The 19,477-nt window shown below is 33.0% G+C and overlaps 2 protein-coding genes across 13 annotated transcripts; both read left to right on the forward strand.

Moving 5' to 3' along the window:
* Positions 1-7,338: 7,338 nt before the first annotated feature.
* On the forward strand, positions 7,339-11,893 carry LOC122021041. Of its 2 annotated transcripts, none has more exons than XM_042579109.1 (6): positions 7,339-7,754; positions 7,949-8,045; positions 8,346-8,521; positions 8,601-8,667; positions 8,763-8,823; positions 11,622-11,893. In XM_042579109.1, exons 1-5 carry the CDS (start codon positions 7,632-7,634, stop codon positions 8,777-8,779), a joined length of 480 nt encoding a protein of 159 aa, XP_042435043.1. In that variant the 5' UTR covers positions 7,339-7,631; the 3' UTR covers positions 8,780-8,823; positions 11,622-11,893. The 2 variants fall into 2 exon arrangements, with proteins under 2 accessions (XP_042435043.1, XP_042435044.1); XM_042579110.1 differs by lacking the exon at positions 11,622-11,893 and adding an exon at positions 9,708-11,615.
* A 1,361-nt stretch (positions 11,894-13,254) lies between these two features.
* Positions 13,255-18,278, forward strand: LOC122019876 (transcription factor DIVARICATA-like). Of its 11 annotated transcripts, XR_006122061.1 has the most exons (10): positions 13,255-13,501; positions 13,630-13,643; positions 13,727-14,221; positions 14,704-15,319; positions 15,642-15,745; positions 15,840-15,918; positions 16,183-16,492; positions 17,137-17,367; positions 17,564-17,725; positions 17,861-18,278. XR_006122061.1 is itself a non-coding variant. In XM_042577463.1 (3 exons), exons 2-3 carry the CDS (start codon positions 13,743-13,745, stop codon positions 15,185-15,187), a joined length of 963 nt encoding a protein of 320 aa, XP_042433397.1. In that variant the 5' UTR covers positions 13,256-13,501; positions 13,630-13,742; the 3' UTR covers positions 15,188-15,485. The 11 variants fall into 11 exon arrangements, 1 of the variants encoding a protein (XP_042433397.1); XR_006122062.1 differs by lacking the exon at positions 13,630-13,643; XR_006122053.1 differs by having other exon boundaries at positions 13,256-13,501; positions 13,630-14,221; positions 15,831-15,918.
* The last annotated feature ends 1,199 nt before the right edge of the window (positions 18,279-19,477 follow it).

Below are 19,477 nucleotides of genomic sequence, written 5' to 3' on the forward strand. Positions count from 1 at the left end.
GCTGGAATTTAGCACGTGACAGATTCACAAGGGAGAAGGAGGCAACCGACTTCGGTTGGGGGCTCCGAAATGGGCAACAGAGACGGCCGTGTGCGTCATTTTTTGGGCCGTCACCGGCCCCAAACTCTTAGCGAGCCTTAGCTTAGTCATGGGCCCGAGGATTGGGCCAAAGCCGGTCCAGCCCGGATCTGTATTAGTCCTATTTAATCTTTTTTAAGAAAAAATTACTAATGAATTTAATTTTTTATTATTTAAAATTTTATAAAAATTAGAGAGGGTTTTAAAACACTGAATTTAGGGTCTTTAGACTACAATAAGAATCCTCTAATCCGTAAATTACGGATTAGGGGATGGTCCATTGATGTAAACCCTTGATTTGGATGGACCCTACCTATTTAAAGATGAGGTACATCCAAATCAAAAGTCCTCATATAATTAACCTATTGTATCAAAATAATATTTATCAATTTGATTAAATTTTTTAAAATTTTATCAAAATTATTTTAAAAATAATGTAAAAATTATTATATAACTTTTAAATCATAAATTCACATTAAACATATTATAGCCATCTGAATAGTTTCTACACATAAATTATAAACTCTAAATTCAAAATTCATGTTAAATACATTATAACATCTACTCGACATCTCCTACCTATTATATCAACCACGCATAACTGTTACAACAAAATTGGATCAAGGGTTTTTTTAATAAAATCAACGTCAATTTGAGTTTTTTTTTTTTAAACGGATGCTTGCCCTAATTCGGGACGTCCAATTGATTTTTGCCCAAATAATAAATTCAAAATCAAGAAAATGGATAGATAAACAAGACTGATAATAAATAATATACGATGGCGTGCAAATATGAAGAAAATAATTGATATGTAGCAAAGGTTAAAATAATAAAGCCTTATTGAGTCTACAAAGAAAAAAATATCTGTAAATTATATTATTTTTCAAAAAAAAATTAAAAATGAGCTATATATATATATATATATATATATATATATATATATATATATATATATATAAGCCTTATTGAGTCCTACAAAGAAAAAAAAACATCTGTAAATTATATTATTTTTCAAAAAAAAATTAAAAATGAGCTATATATATATATATATATCAAAAAGTAAAAATTATAAGGATATTTTTTTTGTAATGAACGTAAATATGATTTTTTTTACATTTTATATAAAGTAATCGTTTATTTTCATTAATAATTTTTTCCTATTTTCAGTCTAAAACGACTTATTATAGTAGCTATAAAAAAAATAATAATTTATAGATGTTGGCCCGTGGGAAATTTATGTCGGACTAAATCGGTCACCTCAGCAATAGTCAATGAGACTAACTGAGATTATCATTTTTTTTATAAATTTATAGATGTTAGTATTATAGCTGCTACAACTGAGTTATGATCATATAGTTGTAGTAATTATGGGAATTGTAGCTATTATAATATACAAAAATTAAGACTAAAATTATTTGAAATTTTAAAATTAATTTAAACGATATTTTTTTAGCCTAAAATCTAGCCGTTAATGTTCCATCTCATAACAAATTATAGATATATGCATGATATTCGATTTAATATATTGTAGTCTAATGATTCAACCCGAGTCAAAAGTTATAATTTCTTAAAGTTTAAGATTTAGCATTCACGTTATAGCAGTTATAATTTTATAACTACTACAATTGAAATGTCACGCAATTATAATAACTATGGTTTCGTAGTTGCTATAATTATATAACACCGAGGGAATCATAGCTGTTATAAAGGGAATATTAAAATCTAAAATTTTAAAAGGTTATAATTTTTGACTCGGGTAGAACCACGAGACACACAATATCAAATCGAAGTTCGTTAAAAAATCTTCGATTTTCCATATTGTGCGCCCCATGATTCAACTCGAATTAAAAGTTATGTTCTCTCAAAATTATAACTTTAGTGGCTACGATTTTGTAGCTGCTATAATATCTGTACTGGATAAATTTTTAAAATCCATAATTTTTGACTTAAATTGAACCATAAGACATATAAATATACCAAATCGAAGATCTCTAAACGAGTTTTGATTTGATATATATATATATATATATATATATATATATTGTGTGTCTCGTAGTTAAACCTAAATTAAAGGTATGGTCTCTTAAAAATTTTTCCATATTATAATATTACAGAATCATAGCTACTATAATTGTGTGGTATTATTTGTAACCGATATGATATGATAACTATTATAATTATATCATAGTTATAAGTTCGTAGTTGTTATACTGTATCTAAGTTATATGAGAAAATAAATAGATGAATGATAATAATACAAATAAACTTTTATTTTTCAGTGAAAAATAGTTCTATCACTTTATAGAAGTGTAAAATATCTTTTTGATAATAGAAAGACCCTTTCATTAAAAACAAATATCTATATATATAGACACACAGGGGGTGTGATTGCATGTAAAAGAAAAAGTTTAAAGATGAGTTGTCATGCAGTGAATATTCAACAAGTGGGTAATTGATCGTTGACAATTAACATTTTTAGGTAAAAAATGATTAATGATTATTATTTAACTACTTTGGTTTTCATAAATAACGAGTTTTAAGTGTATACCTCGATTAGGGTGCGGACATACAGATCTTTATTGCACATTCAATAATTCATCTTATTTTTAAAAACATCCTTGATTAAATAAAAAATCTCGGTTCATATGGTACGTCTTAGCACCCATTAATATGTCCCTAGACTAGAGCTAAAAATGAGCCGAGTCGACCCCGAATAGCATACTACTCGAGCTCAATTCGATATAGGTTTTACCTACTTGAGTTGGGACTCGAATTTGATTGAGTATTGAATTTCAAGTTCGAGCTTGGCCTATGAATGTATCGAATACTCGAGCTCGTGCTCGAAAAAGTTCAAAATTTGAGCATAATCTTGAAATACAAAATTTCAAATAAAAAAACCACTTTTATTCACCTTTTCAAACATAACCTAAGTCCAAATAATTAAAAGGGAGATCGAGAAAAATCTAAACAAAACACACCAAAAAATCAGGATATATCTACGAATGCAATAAGGCAGTGGAACTTGAAAGAGATAAAAAAAAAATTCAGAATAGAGTATTCAACTTGTTGGAACTTGAATAAGGATGAGAAACCTATAAATAAAAAATTATATTAAATAAGAAAATAAAATATACACAGTGATCCAAGTTTAACTTAAAAACATCAATCACAAATTAAAACAATTACAAACCTTTGAAATGTCAAAGTATGTGAATCAACACTCAATTATTCAAGAAAATTGAAATTCAATCTCTTTTATCTTTGGCTCTTTCTGTAAAATAATTAAAATATAATTAAATAATAAAATATAAATTCCTTAGGGCTTAAATTTACCAACAAATTTACTTTTGTCTTCTTTTTCACTCCATGGAGGCACTTACACCAATCTCCTGCACACATCAATACTTGGACTATCTCTGGAGCTAACGGTGAGCGATAAACATCAATGCCCCTTGTTCCAACACTAAATGTTGATTCAGAAGATACTATGGTTATTAGAATCGCTAATATATCTCGAGCCATTTTGGACAATATCTTATATGTTAGCCTATTCACCTTCCACCATTCCAAACAATCAAACTTCTCTTGACTTGCCTTTGGCTCGACAGGTTTTGACAAATAATCATCTAACTCAGAATTTTGAGGACATGAACCTGATTTATCTTTATATATTCACCCCAATCAGCCCAATCTTTCTCTAGTTGACCATCACCATCAACTTAATATCCACTTGAGTTTTCTCTTTCCTCACATTGTTTGCAGCCACACACTCATCATAAAAATCATACAAAGCTTTCTTAACATCTCTAATTTTTTCTTGGCCATTTGCATTCGAATATATTTTTGAGAAGCAAAATTCTACACTCAACATTTTCAGCCTGGGATCCAAAATGACCCCAATAGCCATAAATAAATTGCTTCCCCCCAATATTTATCAAATTTAACTTTCATTTTTCGAACCATTGCTTGTATAAATTCATCTCCAGTGTTAGTATTCTGATCTAATATCATTTTTATATTCTGAACTTCTTTAAGAAACAAATTAGATGTTGGATATTCACTTTCAAAAATAATTTATGTAGCTGTCCAAAAGTATTATAAAATTGAACATATTTTCTCAACTTTTTTTCCAATCTTCTAAATTGGGGCAACAATCATAATGCGCATCTCGGTCGGCAAAATTGTGGAAACACTTCATGAAATTTAAGTGCACAACTTAACATCTCATATGTCAAATTCCACCTTGTTCGACAATCATGAATTAATTTTTTCCCAAGTAATTGCAATTGTTGCACTATTTCTGAAAAAATAATAATTCTTCCATCTGAGCGATTAATATCATCTACACTTTCTCTTATATTTTTAGTGATATCCACAATCTCACTCAAGCCATCTTGTACCATAATATTTAGGACATGTGCACAACACCCGATGTGAAAAAACTTTTCTACACATAACAACTTGGTGGCCCTTGAGAAATTATCTTTCAATAAACGAATAGCAGAATCATTATTTGAAGCACTGTCAACTGGAATAGAAAAGATTTGTTTTGAATACCCCAATCTTTCACACATTTGAAGATGGCATCTAATATTTGAAGACCTCTACGAGGTGAAGGAATGTGTACAAAGCTAAGGACTCGTTTTTGCAACTTCCATTCAGAATCGATCCAATGGCTTGTCACTACCATGTACTCGATCTTCAGATTTTTAGACTTCCACATGTCTATTGTCAAGCTCACATTTTTAACCTTCTTAAGTTGATTCTTTAACTTATTTTCTTGTTCGTACACTGCCACACAATCAACCCTTCCCGTGATATGTAATATTTTTCTTTCCACTCGGGCATCCCTAACTTTAACATCATGTTAAGTCCTTCTAAAATAGTGAAGGGATGTTCATACATTAAAATCCAATGTGCAGCTATCTCTCCCATTCTTTCCATATCAAACTTTGTAAAAATTAAAACAGACTGAAATGATGCACAATTAACTGGCTGACAATTTAACAATATCCTTTGTTGTGCATTTATTTGGTTTGTTATTCTTACTGCACAAGTCTATAAATGCCTTCGAAAGCTAGTAGTCTGCTTGCTTTTAGAAATGGTCAAGCGGGCCTTACAATGCATATACTCTCCTTTTGTAATGCCATTAGCCTCAAGTTTTCTAAACTCTTCCCATACATCAGATTTTTTATGTCTTTTTTTTGGTGAAAATGGATCTGGATCGACCTCCTTTAAATGATCTTGAGATTCTTGCTCTTTATCTAGATTTTCAACCCTTTAAGAGCCATCATTATATGTTGAAGGGGTAGAAACATTAGGAGCCATTCCAATATCCATTATGAGCGGGCTAGAAGAACTAGTTGAATCCAAAAAAGAAGTTGAAGATCCTTCACATTGATTAACATTGCTTACAACATAAATTTAAATAATTCAACAGATTTAGCTCAAAAACATAACTATACTTTTATCCTAAAAAGGACTAGTATACTAGACATTGCAAAAACAACAAAACACTAAATATATCACCCAAAGTAATAGAGAATTTTGCTAAGATCTTAGTACCTGAAATTGATTGCATTTTAGTTGACTTGTCCCTATTACTTGTATATATTGAAAAAATAAAGAAATTTCAAATTTGATTAGATATAAAGACACTCTATATGCATATACTTTCATCCAATTTATTCCACAATACATCCTGTATATGCATAGTATATGTCATACATAATACATCTGGCATATGCACAATTTAACTTATCATTACTCTCAAACAGTTAAACGGACTTAGTGAGCGGTGAAGAATGGATGATGTGCGGCTGGGAAGCGCATGAGCCGATGAGTTGTTTTAGTTTTTTTAATTTTAGGTTTTAAAATTATATTTTTGGACAAAAATACCCTTAAATTATACATAATTTTTAAAAATATATACAAACACATAATTAATAAAATAGCTTGCGAGCTACTCGAATACTAATATTGAGACTCGCGCTCGACTCGAGTGAAGAGTCGAGCTACTAGAACTCGACTCGAGCTCGGTCAAAATGAGCTCGAGTCAAACTTTGACCAAGCTATTCACGAGATACTTGACTCATTTTCACCCCTATTATAAACTAACATAAAAAAGATAAATCAAATATATTTTAATAATTTTAAACTATTAAAGTATTGAATAGTTTTAAACTCCTACGATTTAAATCCAACTAGATATTTTTCTTTAATAAAATGAAAAATTCAAAACACTCCTTTAGATTTGTCTGGTGGCGGTTTATAGAGCCTCATCATCCACCTCCCAAACTAATTAAATCGAAAAGTCAAATATATGGATTATAAAAAAAATATATGATAAATTCAAATATAAGATGCATCTTTTTATACAAATAAAATTTAAAATTAGCATATTATGAATAAAAAAATTAATGAATTAATTATTTTATAACTACTTTCAAGATAAGGTTTAAATTACTTGTCATTTATATACAATTTAGATTATAAATGTCAATTTTTAAAATTTTTTTGGATATATTTTTATATATTTTTTAACTATAATATTTGATGACATTATTATTTTTTCAAACTATGCAATATTATAATAACACACTAAAAACTATTTTTTAGAAATTGTTTATACAATTATCAGGTATATTACATTCATTATTAACAAAATTAATTTGGTAATTCATTTTCAAATTTCAGACGCATTGTAAGGTATTTTTTTAAATAAGAAACAGACCTAAAATAGTGATTTAAACTGATAATTGATAGGAAATTTTTATAGGATCACCCATATTAGTCAAATTTAAAAAACTATATGTCAACTAAATAAAATAAAATAAAAAAATAAAGGGAAAAAAAATGAAGTATGGGCTTTATTCGAGGATGATCATATTCCATAAGAATATCCTCATCCAAATTAATCACGGAAAGAAGCCGAAGAAGAAACAACTCCAAAATCAACTAAAACGATACAAAGAGATGCTTCTTTCTTTTCCCTGTGGCTTGAGACGAGGCGATAAGGATCTTTCAAGGGGAGAAGGAGAATTATTGATGCCTGTTCGTCAAAATGCTTATTTGATATAATAAATTATAGAGGTTGTTTCGGTAACATTATGAAAATAGAATATATATATATATATAATTGCTATTTTAAAATAAATAACTCTTTTTTATTAACCATTTGCACACGTGCTGCGGGATATGAGTCACGTGACCCGCCCTAATTATTTATTTATTTAATTAATTAAATTCCAAAATATCCAAAGTCACTGAGGTTGACAGGAATGGAAGGCGATCTGCGAAGGTTTCGTCGCGAATCCATGGCGTAAATCCGAGAGCAGAGCGAGATTGAACGAGCGAGGCGCGTATAAATGCGGCCTCATGGAGCGGCATCGAGGCCGACACAGCGACCGATCAGAGCAGCAGCAGAGGCGCCGCCATTCCTCCTCGCTTTCGTCTTTATCGTCTCTCTTCACTCCCTCTCCCTATTTGTGCCTTTTTCTCAGTCGATCTCGAGGCCACACGCATCGAAGCGACAAGATTAGGGTCAAGATCGGATGGAAGGAGGAGGAAAGAGGCAGTCTTCGTCGATCGCCGACGAGCTTTTCCCCACCGGCAAGGATGCTTCGTCATCCTCGTCGCCTGGATACTTTAGCAACGTCTTCCCCCCTGCTTCCGCGGTGCGTCCAGGGTTTTTATTCTTTGATTGCTCGCGGGGCTTGGAATTTTGGATTGTATTTTAGGGTTTTGAAAGTGGGTTCTCGCAGGTCGATAGTTTACCGGTTGTTTCATCTTTTAGGGCTTTGATTCCTTTTTTCTATGCAATTGAACCATCAAAATGAGATTTTTCTCGTCTGCCGACATGGCGTTGCAGGTGATGGGTAAGTATTCATCACAGAACGACTTGTTCTGGACGCTGAGTAAGCAGAAGACGGATGGGCAATTCGGAAACGCTCAGGGCGTACCTCAAGGTCGTTGAATGTGTAGACTTGTTCTTTTTCTGGATTTCAATTAGTTATTTTTTTTCTTCTTATTATGGATTCGGTTTATTTGGATTTTGTACTTTGGAACTGTTCTTGTTCTCAAGGAACGAATTATTCTACTTTTAGTTGAAGTGAAGTATTTAGAGATCAAACTATCATATTCCTCTTCATTATTTAAGGGATGCTGGAATCATATTGCAAGGCAATAAGGTTTCTTGAGGCAACTGTTTGGTTCTAATGGATTAGAATTTCGGTTGAAATTTTATTTATCTAATTATCCTTCTGCAGGTGGTAAACCTCAGGGAAATCCAACCAAGAAACAAATGATGCGGAGCATGGATGGAAAACCTGTAACTCCTGATCAATATGAAGAATCAGCCTATTTTAGCTCTTCTGTTCACTATGGCGGTCGTGATTTCTATGACAGTTCTTCATCCACCCAAGTTTCTGGATCACCAAAAACTGTAAGTGATTCACTAAATTTCATAAATTAGGAAGAACAATGTTATGGCAGCATGAAACTCAACCTTTTAATGGTCTCAGTTTAAAGATGACAAAGGGGGAAATTCAAATGACCCTGATGCTGCCAATCGAGGTGAATGGTGGCAAGGTATTGATCGAGTGAATTAACATTGTATTGAATCTCATACACTAAAAAATGCACTATGTAATTGTTTTTTTCTGTTTGAATTTATTGTTTTTCAGGTTCTCTGTACTATTGAAGTACCAACTCAACTAATATGCTCTTGATCAATATTCATAGAAGGTAATTCCTTTTATCTAGCACTTCAAAATATTAGTAACCATTTTAGCTCATTGACATATATCATCTGCAAATGATCTGAATCAAAAATGAATTTATACTTTGGTGTAATTTTATTCATTTGTGCCTTCTATGCCTAGTTGCTACCACTAGATTTGGACTGAGCGTGTCATATTATTCACTATATCAGTTCCAATCTATATAGACTACATAAGAAAAACATTGCCGTTTTTTATTTTGCCTTTTTGAAAAATTGCCTTATTCGTTTTCCATTCTTCAGGTTTTTTCTTGTTTTGATTTTTTTATGCTAGATACTAATAACCAGCCTTTCTTTTAGATGTTGCTTTGGTTTTCTGAGTTTTAATTTATTCCATATATGTAATTGAAACAAGTTGACCTTTTTCTCATTTAAATACTTGGGATTAACAATCATTCTTGGGGAAAAATTAGTCAATAGCTAACTTCTAGCTTGCAGCTTATTTTACTGTCACAGAAGCAAATCTGCCTCGTACTAAGTTATGTTTAACAGATATTCCTAAATGTAATTAGCAACTCGTTGAATGATGAATATTTGTTGTCTGCTTTCTTTATCACTTGGCTTACAGGAGTCTGGATGGTTCTGGATGTTTATAGTTGACTTCCCTTATTGAGCATCTTTTTGCCATTAGAAGTTGGTCAGGTTTTATTATGATAGTGTTTAAGGATGAGAACTACTGGGAGTGGGTATCATCAGTTTGAGCTTGTTTGACTGCGACTATCTATGCTGAGACTATGGGAGTACTACACTAACTCTATTGCTTGGCCATTTTCAATCCTTTTTTCAATGTAAATCTGTCTGCGTCTATTGTTTGTTGCTTGGTGCCCACTGTTCATGTTTGTTTTGCTAGCACAATTGTGTGAAGGTTTGATCCCTATTTGTGGACTCTGGGAGAGATGAAGGCTATCTAGTTGTGGAGGTGGCTTGAGAGGGCTGAACCCTAATGGAGCTCCCTTGCTATATTATGAAAGAGATCAAGGCTGTCTAGCTTTGCAAATGGCTTGAGTTGGCTCACTGTATTAACTCTAAACATTTATCAAGGCTTTAAATAGAGGAATTTAGTTTGCCTTTTATGTAGGTCACTTGAGAGAGAGGCTTTCTTTCTTCCTGGGTTTCTTCTTACGTTCAAGCACAAAATTTCACTTGGTGAAAGAATTCTATCTTTCACTTAGCGTCGTTAGGGAGTACAGCACAATGTTGATTCCTAATTATCCTTGTGATTTAGGGTGTGATGATGCTTATTTTAGATTAAAGGCACAAAAAATCAACCACAAGACATAGTAGTTATTAAGATGAAGAGCATTTATTGGATGCCAGCAGGTCATGAAACCAGAAATAATATGTGAACTATCACTTTTGTTTAGGATTTGTGTAGATAACCATCAAGATCCGTAGAAGAAGCCTTTGAAAGCCTTTTCGACAATTTTTTTAGGACCCTTGGATGTTGGATGTCACTACCAAATTTGGGCATAGTTCCTAGTAAAAACACATTTAACACTTACATATAGTAGGTTCTATCGGCTAAGTAACGACTAATTTTTGAACTGCTCTAGCTGTCTGAAAATCGAGTTCAGTGGACTAAGCTTATTCAAATAGGTATTGCAAGATAATCCGCAAAAGTTCACTTAATTGGACAAATTTTCCAATTGACTGGAACTTAGTCCAGATAATGCTAAGAGAGAGGATTATGCTTTCGAATGGAGTTTTCCTGAATTTGCTCCAGTTTACGCCTTCATAAGCCTACACAAAGCTCTGGGGTCAAGTTTGATTGCAAATTACAATGAGGAACATGTTATTTGACACACAATATTTCTAATGGCTAACTAATGACTAGTTTTCGAACCACTCTCTCTAGCTGTCTGAAATTTAGTCATCAACTTAGCTTATACAAATAGTTGTTATGACCTAATACTTTAAAGTTCAATTCAGCAAGTTGGACAAGTATTGTAATCGACTGGAATTTAGTCTAGATAACTCAAGGCTAATCAAGAGGATTATGCTTTTGAATGGAGAGATTAAAATTGAGTCGATAATCGACTCAATACTCTAGTTGATTGGTCAATCTTCATTTGACTTGATTCGTTTGGATTTGGAGGGTTCTGGCTTACGCTTTCATAAGTCTACACAAAGTTTTGGGGTCAAGTTTGACCACAAATTACAAATAGGAACCTTGTTTTCCTTGGTTGCAGTTTCTACCTACTTTACTCACCTCATCATCTAAACCTCATATTACAATTAACGCGCAATCTCTCACAGCTCACACAAAATCCAGGTCTTTAATCTCTACTTTATCCTCGATGATGATGTTGTCCAATGACTAAAAACCTCTACATGCCTAAAGGTTTTACTTCTAGATCTTCACACCCAAAGACTTTACATCCCAACCACTTAATCCCAAAACCTTAGCTTTAGGATTTTAACCACTTGTTTAAAGGTCTCACCTTCAGTCTTTATGCCATAGACTTTATGTCTTCTGGTCCACCTCCAGCAATTTTTCAGACCTTCAAATATCTCATATCATTCTTCACCAATCAACTCCTAGTCTACCATCCTTTCAAAGTAATATGGTTGAACTCAACTGCTTATGAGGATTGTCGCATGAATTATCTTCTCAAATTACTCATCACTGCACCAGCAACTTGAGCTTATATCTTTTGCTGAGAATCACACACAACAACACGGACTATTTGAAGATGTCCTGAATCTTGTATACTTATACACTACTTTACTTAAATTTTATAACATTTTGCCCTCCTTGTAACAGATCTGTGGGAGAGCTGCTGCTGTTTCATGTAGTATCTAGTTCGTGCCAGTTTAAACAAGCCAAGGAGTCTGTTTTCTTTTTTTCCTTGCTATTTAGTTTAACAGGTAGCATGGGGCTCGGTTGTCATATTATTTTACAGTCTTGTGGACCTTTTCAGGTCTGAGCAGTTAGCCTTCGCCTCCTTTTATGTTAGTGAGGTTGTAAAGTCAAAATGTATCCCCGTTGCACTAATAAAGCTTGATTTTTGTAATAGCACTGTAAACTTGTCTTCAGGTACCTTAGCTTTTTAAAGTTGTTTTCAAATAACGATTTTGTAGGGGAAATCTACGAAAACTGACCCGACCCTGGGTCGGACCCTGGCCTATAATCAGGGTCAATAGGCGGGTATCAGTTGATTCGGTTCCTGAGCCAAAACCATAACCAGCTCAGCCCATTTAAAATATAGGTTCCGTGGTTAGGTTGGTTTTTTAATATGTATATGGACGAAAATTTATTAAAGAAAATTGATGGCGCTTATCCTGATGTCTTGATTTTTTGACAGAGAGTCCGGGATTAGGGTACTTGTGATACGATTCTCAATTATAGTTACGATGAATTTATAGAATTTTTTTAAAATGGGATATGTAATTAAAGGGTATTGGATTTTTAGGTTGTGTATCGTGAGTGTTTCCTGATTTATTTTGATAATAGTTGAAAAATTTTATGAGACCGAATTTATTTAAGACTACTGAATTTATTATTATTTTTATTATCATTATTTTTATTTCTCAAGAGAACTTATCCTAATCCATTAGGTTATAAAATATTAATATTAATATTTTTATGTGTTAATTAATTATTTAATAATTAATTAATGTTTTTTACTATATCATTATTTTTGATAGTTAGAAGAAAAACTAAGAGAATAAAAAAACTAATTTCTTTTAAAGCTGTAATAATTTATTTATAATAGTATAATTTAAAATTTAGAGGAAACAAAGTAAAAGTAATTTCGATCATTAAACTGATGCTTTCATTAACCTGATGATTTCGATATTTGTGAGAGAAGTAGGATTTTATTTTATTTTATTTTTTAAACTATTCTTAATGCAATAGACTGTAGAGGATAAGCATGTGCAAGTTATTATTTATATATTTTTTATATAAATTTATTATTTTTAAAATTTTTAAAATAATACTTTGAATGGTAATGAATCGTAAATCAAATTGAATGGGTAGTTTTTCATGGTAGACTATGTTTTTTCATCGTAATTTTTAAATTAAATTGGTTATATTTTATTCTCATAATTTTAATTATATAATTATTTAATAATTATATAATTAAGATTATACATAATAATTTAAACTAATGGCTCTAAAGGTTAAAGTTAAAGGGTTAGACGCGGCTAATGGACAACTCCAGAAATTATGAATAAAAAATTATAAGTGAGTTGTTTGGTTAATTTTTAAAAATGGCTTGATAAAAAAAGTATTTTTTTTAATTTTCTGCCGTTAATAATTGAGTGATTTAAATAGTAATATAAAAGGATAAAATAGTTCTTTCCATTACAGGAAAATTATAAAAATAAATAATTTAAAGGGTATTTTAAAAACTGTTAATTGCGTGAGATATTTTAAAAGAACCCAATGGTAGCTTTTGCCTTTCAGGAGCATGGGAAAAGGCCCAACTTTATAAGCGAATCAAGGTTTCGATGCTTCATCCATCCATGGCTGCCTATATAGATCGCCTCCTTCCTCACCCTTCCTCTTCTCACTCCACTCTCCTTCTCCTTTACCCCGTCAAAATTGCGAACAAAGTTCGAATCTTTGAGCGACCATCTGCCTCTTCCAGTCTCTTCGCTTCTCCCGTCAATTCAGGCCGCATCGACGCCAACCTAGAGGTTTAACTGGATTCTTACGTTTTCCTCTGGTTATTTTGAGTTTCGATTTCTCTTTTCGAAAATTCTGCGCAATTCCATTTTGATTTCGCTATGGATCCATAAGTTTGATTATTTTCCTCAATATTTAGTTTTAGGACACTGGGTGAGTACGTCCTCTACTGGAAGCTCGCATTGTTTTACCACTGTTTGGATCCTGTTGCTTCTTTCTCCTAATTTTGAGTTCAGGAGATAAATTTGCGAGATGATGGCCAAATCGTGGATGGAAGTTCTTCCTCCAGCGTCGGCACTGTGCTTCCCCTGCACAAGTTGCTTCCTTGTCGAGGGGAGGAATTGGGGCGGGCTCTCGAATGGAAACTGGACCCGGGAAGAGAACAAGCTTTTCGAGAAAGCCCTGGCCGAGTTCGACAAGGACACACCTGACCGCTGGGAAAAAGTGGCGGTGTATATCCCAGGCAAGTCCACAACGGACGTGGAGAGACACTACAGGGATTTGTTGAAGGATGTGAGCGAGATAGAAGCTGGGCGGTTTCACTGTCCTAGCTACGACTCTTCTTCTTTTGCACTGGACTGGGACAGCAATTGCGACTTCAAAGCTGTCAAGCAACTTTATTCAATCAGCAGGAGGAAGTCAGGGGTGCATATCAGCGGGAAGAAGTCAGGGCTGCACGCGGCAGTTCAGGAGAGGAAAAAAGGAGTCCCTTGGACTGAAGAGGAGCACAAGTAAGTCATCTCTGTGTCCATTCAATTTTCATAAGCTTCAACTCAATCTAAAGGTGGTGTATAACTCAAGGTGAAAGTTTTTGGCTTATATCTGATTGAATTTTGGATCTAGTTTTTGAAACTCTCAATTCTATTTCTTCTTTCTTCTAGTTGATCCGAGTTTGGTTTTGGAATTGTAGGGATTGTTTGTGTTAAATCATAAATCTACAAATGGTGCCTTTCTGATGCCATAAGTTTTCATTCCTATGTTATGAGTACGAGTCCTTCTCAGCTTCTTTATATATGTATATATATATATATATATATATATATATATATATGTTCATATTTGAGGTTTGTTCTAAACTTGGAGAGGGTATGAGGATGTTAAACCATGCATCTCTATTGGGTTCTTTAGTAACTTATCCTTTAGGGAACATATTGTCAGATGATCAATCTTTAGAGTGGTTACTAATTTTTTTTTTCTTTTTGTTTTTTTGCAGGCTATTCTTGCTTGGACTTAAAATGTATGGCAAAGGGGATTGGCGAAATATTTCCCATAATTTTGTGGTTACCAGGACACCTACTCAGGTAGCTAGTCATGCCCAAAAGTACTTCATCCGGTTACATTCAGGTAGCAAAGATAAGAGGAGAGCCAGCATACATGATATTACTACCGCCAATTTACCAGATAACAGACCTTCCTCTCCATCTCAGTCATCTTCCCTTCGCAATCCGTTAAGCTCAACTTCTACACCCATGTTGCCAAGTTCCTACTCATCTATCCTAGACATAAATCAGCCCCATCAAGTAATTGGTTTTTTAGGTGCATCAATGCAAATGAGACGATCACTTGGTGGAGTAAGTCCTTATCAGATGGCAACTGAAGCCCATGCATCTCCAAATGGAACTTTTCACGATCCTATGGTGCACGACAATAATCTGCTACACCAAATGATACCAAACCATATTCACCTACATGATTGAGATTATTTGTATACAAGGATCAAATGTACATGTTCACTTGGGATAAAGTGAGGGCAACTGCATCCTGGAATTGGGAAGATGCAAATGAATGCTGAGTTTTTTTACCCCATAATCTAGGGAGAGTTCATGGATGTATGCTCATGCCACTCTTCTCTCTCTTTTCATTCTTCCTCAGTTATAATATGTCAGTATAAAGTATAAAAATAAATATTGTACATGTAGCAAGACACTTGCCTCTGTACTTTGTGTTATATACTTCAATAATATATGATCTGCACAGTAAGAAGCGCATTGTTTATGTGATGTGTCAAAGGAATTTAACTTTCATAATCAGTGTCCAAATGTGAAAACAGTTAGAATTAATGCTCAAATATGGAATCTATTTTATTGATTGTACATTACTATATGTCTTACAAATTACAAGGGGAGAGACTAATGCTTCTTTTCATATTAGGTTCATTTCTCCTCACATCATATGCTTCTGACTCTTTACAAAATCAGGTGCAAGCTTGTATGCAATCTATCTTGCACTGCCTGAGATCAATCAATACTCAGAAGGTTTTAAACCAATTCTGTTCACTCTGTTTTGAGTCTATAATTAAGTGGGATTAGTATGATTTTTATTTGTTATTTTTGCTTGAAGTGACTGCAGTACTTCAGGGACAGTTTCGTTACAAATTAAGTTTGTTGGAAGGTGAAAGAGATGGACAATGTGCTAGAGTTACAAAATGGTGAGTTAAATTCCTTGTTGCTTATTTTCATGCAAACAATTAAAAAAGGTTATGGGCTGAGTCACTGATCACTTTCTTACATGGCAACTTTGTTTTTGGGCCAGTATAGCAAAATTGATTCAGTTGTCTGTAGTCATTATATTTATCTATCCCTCATCACCAGTTTGTCTCAGTTTGGCTACTTTTGCTATAGTTGGATCTGAGTCTGCTTTCCACTAGCCTTGCATCTCATTCTTCCATCTCTTCTCTCTCTTCTTTTGAAAGGTATCATTTCAGGGTGAAACTTTTGTCATGACAAGAAACAGTTGCACTGGGGATCAGAAACAGACAGAATTGTCATTCTCTTCAAGACTTACAGACCTTGTGTAACCTTGGAAGATAATCATAGGAAGTTTAAGATGATCGTAAGCAGTTCTGAAGTTGCAGAAATTGTTCCGTCCAGCTGTGGATGGAAAGCGCCTACCGCAAGCAAATGAGAAAGATGTGTCTTTTTCATCATAATTGTTGTCATCATCGAGCCTATTAGTTTCAACTATTTGGAGCCAGCTACAATTCTATTCTTCCATTGAACCAGGTAAAGACTTGTTCAAAAGTTTTGACTATAAGATTGACTATATATGTAGGTCTAATGCAACCCTCATCGTTTTCCTATCTTAGTTTAGGATTGACATTGTGGCAATTTTATATTTTTTTTTATGCTTTATCAAATCTCAAATTTTCACTTTACCGGTTTACATTTACAGTTTTTCTTTATTTATCAGCTTATATTACAATATAATTTGAGTCTCAACACAACAGATCAATGCTGAAGCATAATTTGGCCACGCTAGTGATCCTATACAGTTCATTTAAATAATATTAGTGATATAACCATAGATAGAGTTCAATGGAGGGGCAAGATTCATGTAACCAAACCAAAATACTCGGGACAAAAATGACTTGATTATGACGACGAAGATGAATCAATGAATATACTTAGTGGCCTTATCATTAGTTGTAGTTGTGCTGTGAGAATAAGCACGAGTAGCATTATTTGGTCTAAGATCCTTCAGATTTCGAGTCACTTTATTTATCTGAAGAATCGAATAACCTCCCAATCTTTCTTAAATTGTCATCTTCTCTAAAAGTCAAATAGCCAATTGTCTCCGTAGCATCTATTCTTGTTTGATAACTAGTTCAGCTATAAATTGATCCTGTGATTTACCTCTCTTCACATAGGATGGACTTTGAAGGACATCTGGGTTAGTGTAATTACTTTTTGCTATAATTGTATGATAACTAGCTGCTATCGATCCCCGGCTACGGTGCATTTGCAAGGATTTTTTCTCCAAATGGGGCGCACAATCACCGAATACTGGGATTTTAGGTTGCCTGCCACGAGTGCTTTCCGATTTACTCTGACGGGCGGTGGTGGGAACTTTCAGTGTTACCTGGTTCATCATTTTTTTGGTATGATGACTAGCTTGACTCAGTTGAACATTCATTCTCTTATAATACATGCTTTTAACAAGCGAATTATTCCTTTTTTGGTATGAACAAGTGGCCAAGTGAATTATTTTTTGACTGGAGATCATCATGCATCAAATGGAGCGATATTTCTTTTCTTCTAAAAGTCTTCCTTTTTCTCTGATTCTCTTGTTTGCAGCTTCCACTGTTGCTATTGCTGAAACAAGCATTGATGCCATGGCTGCAACTACGAGCAACTGTTAGTGTCCGAAACCTCTGGCCCCACAACCTGGGAAGCAAATGTAGAAGAATCAAGGCAGCAACAGCGGCAAATGGACATACTCAAGAGCACTTGTGCAAGGTAGGTGACATCACACTGCACCTTCACTTGGCAACGTACTGGAAACCTTTCTGCAAGTGGTATGAAGGCTTTAGTTTCGATTAGGACAGGATACATGGTGCTTAACCTTTATATGTTCTTTTCTTCTTCGGGCAGAAGTTTTTCTCAACTGTTCCAAGGGTTAGAATCAACACTGATCATCGAGTGACCCCCCACCAAATTCTTCCGGTGATGTCACTTCTTGGAGAAAAACGACTAGACTAGCAACGTCGCCATCACTGATTTTCAAGGAGACTAATGATTTGCAATTCCTGCCTAGTAGCTCAAGGTCCTGGGGTGTAACTCAGAAATCTGTCATGTAGAAATTTGAGCTTTCTTCCAAGAATAATGTTGTGACTTGTGAGGTTTCTGCAAATTACAAATGAGAATCAGTAACCAGCAGGAAGATCATTATGAAACAAGCAATATGGGTGAAAGTTGTAGTGAATTACATAGTAAAAGAGCCTTGGCTTTGCAACTTTCATCAGATTAGCTATATTGAACGTAAAGATGCTTTGATCTGCCAAATTTTGCAGACTTTGTTTGATTGTTCATTCTTTAGCAGCTATTAAATAACTGTTATAATAGTTTTATAGTGTTTGATTTTGTTTTATTTTTAATCTGTTATAGATAATTTAAAATTATAAAGCCTATAAAATATAGTTTGGTTTCTATTTTTATTTTTTTTCAAAAAATGTGTGTTTTTCCTTTTATTAGAAAAGGGGTTTCAGATATTTTCTATTTTCTCATAAAATAAAATGATATATCAAACTGATGAATTTAAATCAATATGAAATCAATTAATTTTTATTTTCTAATAAAATAAAAATAGAAAATTGCCTTAACAAACGTGACATCTTTCATATATATATATATATATATATATATATATATATATATATATATATATATATATATATATATCTTATTATTTTATTAAAAATTTTCCCTCTTTACTAATTAACTTTGATGAAGTCTAAAATGAATTTACGTTAATATCCTTTTTTTTTTCTATTCATACTAAAAATAATTCAGTGATCAGGAGTTCGAGACACATATTATTATGAATTTTTTTCATCATTAATTTTCTTTGATTGTTTTATATAAAAAAATATAGTTATCTTTAGTCCCACATCTTAAAATTAACAATACTATGATCAAAGAAACTTCTATAAATATTTTAGGTCGACAATGTTAAAAAAATATATTTTTCTTAGTTTTTTTTACTAAGATAAGTATAATATTAAATTAAATTAATTTTTTTTATAGAGAAGCCGTAAGGGTAACACTCGAAAATCCAAACAATTCGGATTTTCAAAGACTCAAATAATTCAGATTTTCAAAAATCAGGTACTTTACCCTAATGACTTTACTAATGACTCTATTTTAGTATTTTAATGCTAAAATACTTTAATTAATATAATTTCATTATAAAGGGTCAATGTGATTTCAGTGTATTATATTATACACGCGACGCGTGTGCACACGATCACTAGTATATATAGTATTTGTTGATCCCTTATAGGTCGTTAAGAGGGGGTAAATTGACCGGTAAAAAAATGAACGTGTTTTTTGAACTTTACAGCTTAATTAAAATAAACACTTGCATAAAAGGAATTAAAAAACTAATTAGAAAGAGAAAGAGGCACAGAGATTTTACTTGGTTTTTAATCACAAGATTACTAATCCAAGACGTTGAAAGTCCACTAAAGTCTCATTCAAGTAGAGAAGTCT

Source organism: Zingiber officinale, chromosome 9A (assembly GCF_018446385.1).
Source record: "Zingiber officinale cultivar Zhangliang chromosome 9A, Zo_v1.1, whole genome shotgun sequence".
Taxonomy (NCBI): domain Eukaryota; kingdom Viridiplantae; phylum Streptophyta; class Magnoliopsida; order Zingiberales; family Zingiberaceae; genus Zingiber; species Zingiber officinale.

What these genes read in the sequence shown, in the direction of transcription:
- LOC122019876 (XM_042577463.1), top strand. Translation starts at nt 13,743, where the DNA reads ATGATGGCCAAATCGTGGATGGAAGTTCTTCCTCCAGCGTCGGCACTG. An exon ending in TGGACTGAAGAGGAGCACAA is followed by an intron (nt 14,222 to 14,703) that starts GTAAGTCATCTC and finishes GTTTTTTTGCAG; the next exon opens with GCTATTCTTGCTTGGACTTA.
- LOC122021041 (XM_042579109.1), top strand. Translation starts at nt 7,632, where the DNA reads ATGGAAGGAGGAGGAAAGAGGCAGTCTTCGTCGATCGCCGACGAGCTT. An exon ending in CGCTCAGGGCGTACCTCAAG is followed by an intron (nt 8,046 to 8,345) that starts GTCGTTGAATGT and finishes ATCCTTCTGCAG; the next exon opens with GTGGTAAACCTCAGGGAAAT. An exon ending in TTTCTGGATCACCAAAAACT is followed by an intron (nt 8,522 to 8,600) that starts GTAAGTGATTCA and finishes TAATGGTCTCAG; the next exon opens with TTTAAAGATGACAAAGGGGG.